We start from the raw sequence: 8,359 nt of genomic DNA on the forward strand, positions 1-8,359 counted from the left end.
TTGTTTCAGTATTTAAAGGCGTGACAGACGATGACAAGTCGAGGTTTAAAACGCCGCGCGAGCGTTTGGGTTTCTGTGAGAACGCGAAAATATGGCGTTTGGCTAAAGTTTTAAACGCTATACAGCGTTTCGATAACGCATTTGGCCCAGTCGTCGGTTGCATGATTGTTAACATGCGTACGACCGCACTGGAACATTTCACCGAACCAGAGAGATTCGAAGCTGATATCGCATTTTCGTCTTTTCAACTGCGCTTTCTCAGATTTTCCATCGCCGCGGGCATTGACTTTACTGTGGTGGTTCCCGGCGAAACATCTCCGACAAGGTAACTCCTTCTGTAGATACACATGTAACGTTAAAATTTAGTGTTCCCAATCAGGTTCGCATCTATGTTCGTCGAGGGCGAATCTGTTGTCTTATCGATTGGAGATTTATTCCGCTGGTTTTGGATTCCTCAAATTCGAGATGATAAATCTGTGCTCTTCTCTCCTCTATGTATCCATATGCAGAATTGTGTATTGACACATTCAGCGATGTTCGTTGTGTGATCGCTCGGATTTCTAATGGTTGTTTTCTGGGTTGTGGAATGTTTCCTGTTTTCTGGTTGATTTGGGATGGGGTAAAACGTGTGACGAATCTTCCTGTTCGAGGATGCTATGCATGAAAGTGGATGCATTGAATGTATTCTGATTCTGATGTATGGTTGGCTTATTTGTGGGAAAGTTAGATATGTAGGTGTGAGAAAGGGGATTCCTTTACTTGAACACGGATTTTGATTTCATAACTGTTGACCATTTTGATTACGAAGAAAGTGAAAAGCTTTGACAATCTAGGATCAATCTTCGAAGCATGAAGCGATTTTCTCTGGCCGAGGAAAAATTTTGATGGAATGTTTTTTAATGCTTCCTTAGTTTGCTATGCATATATGATTGGGAGGCTTTAGTTGAGTTAGGGGTATCTCTTTTGCTTGGGGCTTATTTTGTTTGTATTTTGCTTCTCTTCTGTAACCGAGTTCGGTTGTACCAATTTTCGACCTTAAGAACTGTGGAAGGGGGGCTTAACTAGGTTTATTCGTAGTTTGTTTTTCTACAATGAAACGTTATCTGGGTATAGATTTTGAGAGAACAAAAGATTCTAGGATTGATGTCAAAACAGAAGACAGAATTCTCTGGGCGGGGGAAATGTTTTAAAGGAATCAGTGGGGATCGATTCTTAATGTGCAGTACAATATTTTCTGTTGGCTTCAGTTAAAGTCATGTATCTTGTGTGCGTATGTCCGCTTTCTTAGGTTTGTTGAGTTCGTTTTTTTGCTTCCTATGCTCCTACTGTATATATATATATGTCTGTGCTTAGAGACTCAGAATGGACACTATGAAATTAAGGCCTAACACTTCTTCAAAGAAGAGAAATTTTTTAATCGGACTAGCATGGTTACTTGTTAAAAATTCGTTTACTTCCAGAAAACAGCTCAATTAGGCTGCACCCTTAGTTGATATAAGAAAGATGTTGTGTTATGTGGAACCCTTTGAATAAATACTTATTTCCATTGACATTTTGTAACATATGTGAAGATGACTTGATGTGTTATTTTTATCCCTTACTTCACTACTATTAGAGGGTTTCAGTAGCAGGTGATAAGAGATGGCATCGAGGTTCCAAGCATTCTTGAACAGTCCCGTTGGCCCTAAAACGACTCATTTCTGGGGGCCCATTGCAAACTGGGGCTTTGTTGCTGCTGTACGTTTGCGCTTTTCCCCGTTCTTCACATCTCATTGGTTTTCAATCTTTGGATTCAGTATGAATGCTGACTGGTGAATTGTGATAGGGTTTGGTGGACATGAACAAACCCCCTGAAATGATTTCTGGAAACATGACATCGGGTAAGAACGAGACCTGGTTGAAATCTTTTAAGGCTTATAAATATTGCAACCTATGATTGTGACTTTAATTTTCGTGTTACAGCGATGTGCATTTACTCAGCGTTGTTCATGAGATTTGCATGGATGGTTCAACCACGCAACTATTTGCTTCTGGCTTGCCATGCTTCCAACGAGACTGTACAGCTCTATCAGCTTTCTCGGTGGGCCAGGAGTCAGGGGTAAGTAAAAAAAACGACGCCCGACTATCATGGAGAGCCATTCAACTTCTCCTATGGATTTGTGATTAAACAAACATCCAACTCTATCTCTTCTGGTTGCTGAAGAACTCCAAATGAAACGTGTCTAACCATTTAGCGTGAACTAGGGATAAGAAACCTCAAACCTTAAAAGAATCATGTAGGTCTATTATTCATGCAATCAGTGCCATTTGATAGAAATGCATGTGCTCTCTGTATGCATCATCAAGTTCTTTGGACGGATTCTCGAAGAAATCAATCAAACCCTAATATGCCATTTTTTGCAATCTTGAAACTGCAGATTAAGACAGTTTGTGTTTGTGTTTGTGACAGGTACTTGTCATCAGAGAAGCAGCAGGAGGAGAAACCGTCCGAGTAGCGGTAACCCATCATGGATCAAGACAAAAAGGTTTCGACTTTGAATCTGAATAACTTGGGATTGACACTGCGAATCTCGTAAGAGATGGCAAGACACTGCTTTAGTAACAACATCCTATTTGTGTGTTAATGTTCCTACTGTTGAAATTGGTCGTCGCTCTTTATTGTGTTCGGGTTTGCAGAATTCCGTATAATTTACGATCATTATTACACATTGCATGGGGTTGTGTATCGCGATTAGATTACAATAAATTTTAGTCATTTATTTAACGCGAGATAGTGATATGAAATTTTCCATTACAAAAAAAAAAATCTTCAGAAACCAGTTTCATTCCATATAATTCACACATTTTCATAGACGTTCATCGGCCACCGGAGAGCCGAAATCACCGGTCCCATGTAGAGGAAGATGATCATCAATGCCCGGCGGCAAAGTTTTTCATGGTTTGTGTTAACCGAATCAGACCGGTCCAAACCGGAATTTTGGTGCTTGATTCGTTTTCTCGATTAGAACCGTAACGGTTAAAGGGACTGCTTTTGACTTCGGTTATGTCTGATTCCTAACCAAACTGGTTTGGAATGAGTGATGATAATACATATGTATGTATTCTTAGAGCCGTGCTCCTTTTTAAAAGTGAATGAGATGATAAATATTAGGTTTAGAGAGTTATGGGAGGAGACAAGGAGACCTAATGCATCGATTCTTATAGATATCGTGCCAAATTGAGTTAGGTATGATAATATTTATTACATTCACAATTACCAAGAAGGGCAAGTGCGAGAAGCTTATTAATTATGTATATATATATATATATATATATATATATATATATATGTACATGCCTTATCTTATTTTCCTTTATTCTTGTTATGTTAGAAATCGCCAGTTGTAAACACACCTTTGTCCGAATATTGTCTATTCTAATCGTTATATACATAGATTATCCGATAATCATCTTCAAACATTTTTAAACATTTTTATTATAACATTGAAACCATTTAATATAATTAGATTATCCGATAATCATCTTCAAATATTTTTATTATAACTAAAAAATTAATTTTCGACCCATTTAATCTCTTTAAATCTAGAATCAGTGTTTAGTCACGCAATTAATTATGTTCTCTACTCCCACTAGTAGAATCGAACCCATGATCTTGAAATACTTTTATCAGCTCTCAATCATTGGATCACCAACTAGTAGGTGTATTCGAACATCTTACTCTTGTATTATTTTACATTTATGCCCTTTTATCCTTTTACCTTTCGTGTAATAGTTTTCGGATATATTATTTTTTCATGGGTATGTTTGAATCATGTAAACTTGATTCTATATTTTCAAATACAATGTCGACTTCCGAATTAATTGAAAAAATTCCGAAACAAATGAAATTGATTTTTGTTTCAGACAATCAAGTTGCGACAAGTATGTACTTGCACCTGTCCGGGTGGTGATGGACAAAAAGCTTCATCGTTTTCGCAACCACCGTCGCCCACATGGCTCTTGAATCTCTCATTCGCATGCCTTCATCCTTTACCCAATATTGAAATTATCATTTAATTCGGTCCAAAGTCGTTTTCACATATATATATATAAACCTAACTAAACGAATATATGATATTTTTTTAGGAACGTTTTCGCATACATGCGTTGTTCATTTTGAACCAAATTTATCAAACCAGGCCCAAGAATATATATATATATATATATATATGTATAATTTAACATTCTAACTTTCATTAGAATTGCTCATACATATTTTTATAAATAAAAATAACACATAGAGACTGGATTATGCCCATATATAAGTGAATAATTACTATGCTAATAACAAGAAAAAGGCTTGTGTGTTCGAGAGCAGCGTTGTTTCTCGAAAGTGAGAAGCAAACGAGAGACTAATTAATTAATTAATATAATAAATAATTCGTTCCATGTTATTGGCCGACAAGATCTGGTTGCAAGCTAACTGCTGTGTCAGAGAAAATGGTCAACGTAGTTAGACTTGTGTCTCCTGTGACGTGGTCTCTACCCTCTATATTTCTATAAGTAGAATGCAAGATGGATGGTCGTTGCCTCACGATGATCTTATTATAGTTATTATTATTATTTTTTATAATCTCCGTATTATTAGTTACCTAACACTCTTTTTTCTCCTCATTTGAGCCGTGGCAAATTGGCAATAATATAAAATTTTTATGGAATGTAATCATATTGATATATAATATATAAATATATAAACCTATATGGTACTAGTATTTACACACAATCTTTTTCTTTTGGTTTAGATTTTTATTTTTTTAATATAATTTCTATTTTATTCCCCGAGGTGAAACACAATTAATCACTGATACCAATTACCAACACTCCATGTTATGTTTTCATAAAAAAACAAAAAAAAAACACTCCATGTTATGCGAACAATAAAACTATAGTTAAAATATACATAGAATCACATATAAGATTATTTACTAGATAATAAATCTATTAGAAATATATAATTTAATTTATTTGTCACAATATTAATTTTTGATATTACGTTATGTATATGACGAATCTGCAAATTTAGTAAATTCGTAAAAGATTGAATAAAATCAATCAAATGATATGTATTGAGAATAAAAAAAATCAATTGAATGATACACTTTTGTTATATTTTTTTAATTTATATCCGAAAGAAATGATTTTGCTAGATATAAATATATATAGTTTAGTTATTGAAAAATAATAACATATATTTAACAAAAAAATAATAAATTCGGCAAACCTGTCTTTTGGGTCCCATCACTTCGGTCCGAACCACTGTCAAGTCGAAACGTATGATTAAAAAAAAACTTTGCGGAATTCGAAAAATCTAAAAAGATTTCAGTTCTCGAGGAAACTTAATGGAAAGTGAACACGTGTTACTGTCTTTATGACACGTGTCGACTTTCTTACCCAAAAGTATACCACAGACGACGTCACACCGTTCAAATTAAAATAATGGAACCTAAATTAACACCTACTTCTAGATTCTTATAATATATACATATATATATATATATATATATTGAAACCCATCCAAATAGATAAAAGAACGTTATATACTCCTATAACTTCCTCCTAATCCCTTTATTGAGATATTTGATCGGTTGGTTTAATCTTTTATTATTATTATTCTCAATTTACTAATTATATTTCTCTCTAAACTTTAAAACATAAATTCTAAAATTTAATCTCTAAATTCATAGAACGTAAATTGTAAAGGTCTAAACCAACTTCAAGAAAACCTATATTTTAAACTCTATGAACTATGGTTTATAATTAAGATTTAGAATTGGTTTAGAGTTAAAATTAAATTTGCTTATAATAAATAAAATGTTTCCCAATGATACATTTTTTTAGGTCCGCCACTATATAGACATAAATATAGAATAAATCTAATTCCACTAGAATTTTAGAAACTAATTCTATTAGGATATTAATACTAATTCTATTAGGAATATAATTCCATAATAAATAACTCTTTATAACTTTCCATATTTTCCAATATTCTGAATATGTAACGCAAAATATTTGGTTACATAAAAAAAAATTGTTGTTTTTTGTTTGGATTGGCGAATTCTATATGTTTCGATTAACATGTTTTAAACATACTTAACTAGCAAGTGAAATTCATAGTACTATAGATATTTTAAATCATATTTGTCGCTTTTATCTTTTTTTATTGATGCGAGTTATTAAATTTCTTATATATATATATATATATATGCTGTGAGTTGGTGGAGGAAGCGTTATCTTTCTCACGCGCCGGTAAGTAATCATATACTCGATATCGACCCAAGCCTAATGCCTTTTTAAAAGCATATTTAGTGATGAATGATGGAATATATTAATTAATTGATTTTATTGGGGTTATAATTATAAAGAATTTAATAAAATTTATATAATATGATAACAGTCGAGTTATCACCATTGTTTGGATCGACCATCATTGCAAAATTTGTGAGATGCTCATAGTTTCTTCGACGTGCATAAATTCTCATAACCCTATTAATGTCGATGCTTAGGGTTCTTTAGTTTGTAGCATTTGGACCAATTTTCCCTGTTATCGATTGGGCTGCCACGTTCACATATATAGATTAATTGTGTATATTATATATATATATATATGATTTTTAGTCAAATTTTAAGGTGCATTTAGTGGATTTGCGGCTGATATGTGGCAGATGCTCTTTCGTGTAAACTTTATCTATTCTCTTTGACAAATAAACCTTATCACATATATAGAAATCATAAATTTTGAAATATAAAAAACACAACTAATACTCACAAATAAATGGCAGTATTTCTTGCGATGTTCGAAATTCCAAGAAATATACGACAACATAGACGGTATACATTCTCACAAATATTCAGAATTACAACTTACAAAGAATACGTTTTGTAAATTCGTGATGTTATATGTATGAATGATTATGTACCATATACATACATATATATGTATGTATGTATGTATCTCCGGGGGGGGGGGCATCAAAGCTGCTAATAATTTTGTAATTATATTAGGTCAAACATCGACTTATATATGTTCCATAGATCTAGTTATTTTCAGAATCGTAAATTACAATGATAATTCATTGTGCATGTTAATGATAATTCGCTGTACAAGTTAAAGACAATTGCTAAGGGAAACTGCCAAATATATATACACACACACGTAATTATCTTGAACACAAAAGTTTATTTTTTGAGAAATTATATGTAATATAATCAGATAAGAGTTCTTAAAATTGCCAATTTTCCAATAATTCATTAACGGCAAAAAAAGAAATTTTTTTTTTAATAGAGCTGCATGGCAAAAACCAATCATATTGTATTGCATGGAGATTCATTCTTTTCATAGAGGGCCAGTGACCACATATGATAATGACTATTCTACCCCCATGTTTCTCCTCACAATATATAACACGATGCTACATGTGTACGTACAGAATTATGTGCATTAATTGTAATAGTTACATTACAGTTACTCATTCTAAATCTGAGCATTAGTGTATAGTTACGGTACAGAAAAAAAAGATAAATAATTACACGTGTCAGTTTTTAATGGCTTAGATGTTTCGTTTAATATTTTACAGCATTATAATCAGATTAACATATATATATATATATATATGGTCCCTGTGATTGGTCTGAATTATTAAGCAAGGAATATATCATTTCATATATAGGCATTTCAATTTTCATTAAGTTTCAATTGATTAAATTTTCTTTTGAGACCCAAATATAATATGATTCCCGTTGTATGCTTATCATTTGTATAATTGAAATGGGTGTTCTTTTTAATGGAAATTGTGAATCATAAAAAAAATATTATTCTTCTAGCTTATGTTTGGATGATCTATTATTATCATTGTTTTTGTGTAACCGGTTATAATCAGTGGCGGACCTAAAAAATATATATAATACGGATAAATTTATTTTTATTATGAATAAAATTAATTTTATGGGGACATTTAACAATTTTATTCAAAAGTTTACAAAAAAAAATTAATCGGTTGAAAGAGGGCATGTGACACCATATTTGCATGTAGGTCCGCCACTGGTTATAAATTATTATAACTGTGATTTGAATTTCGATACAAATTTGGACCGTAATTTCCAAAGAATAAAAAAAGAGGATTTCAGTTGATAAGAGTGGCAAGTAACCGCACTTTACGTGGTGAAAATGAAAGCAGGAAAATCATTGGAGCACGTACGTATAAATTATAGAGGGGATACATATGAATGGCGAAGACGACCAAAACGATGCTATATATATATATATATATATATATATAGATATATTCATGTCTTGTTTATTAGGATTTTTTCTTCCTCTGCA

General features: G+C 32.5%; 1 protein-coding gene across 3 annotated transcripts; it reads left to right on the forward strand.

Annotated features, from left to right (window-relative positions):
* Nucleotides 1–204: 204 nt before the first annotated feature.
* Nucleotides 205–2,713, forward strand: LOC104811600 (mitochondrial pyruvate carrier 1). Of its 3 annotated transcripts, none has more exons than XM_010538342.2 (5): nt 205–325; nt 1,632–1,737; nt 1,826–1,880; nt 1,963–2,098; nt 2,450–2,713. In XM_010538342.2, exons 2-5 carry the CDS (start codon nt 1,642–1,644, stop codon nt 2,493–2,495), a joined length of 333 nt encoding a protein of 110 aa, XP_010536644.1. In that variant the 5' UTR covers nt 205–325; nt 1,632–1,641; the 3' UTR covers nt 2,496–2,713. The 3 variants fall into 3 exon arrangements, with proteins under 3 accessions (XP_010536644.1, XP_010536642.1, XP_010536643.1); XM_010538340.2 differs by having other exon boundaries at nt 206–325; nt 1,616–1,737; XM_010538341.2 differs by having other exon boundaries at nt 206–325; nt 1,626–1,737.
* Nucleotides 2,714–8,359: the final 5,646 nt, after the last annotated feature.

This window comes from Tarenaya hassleriana, unplaced genomic scaffold (assembly GCF_000463585.1).
Source record: "Tarenaya hassleriana unplaced genomic scaffold, ASM46358v1 Cleome2, whole genome shotgun sequence".
NCBI lineage: Eukaryota > Viridiplantae > Streptophyta > Magnoliopsida > Brassicales > Cleomaceae > Tarenaya > Tarenaya hassleriana.

Coding starts and splice junctions, on each gene's coding strand:
- LOC104811600 (XM_010538342.2), top strand. CDS start 1,642: ATGGCATCGAGGTTCCAAGCATTCTTGAACAGTCCCGTTGGCCCTAAA. Junction 1,881..1,962: donor TTCTGGAAACATGACATCGG/GTAAGAACGAGA, acceptor TTCGTGTTACAG/CGATGTGCATTTACTCAGCG. Junction 2,099..2,449: donor CGGTGGGCCAGGAGTCAGGG/GTAAGTAAAAAA, acceptor TGTTTGTGACAG/GTACTTGTCATCAGAGAAGC.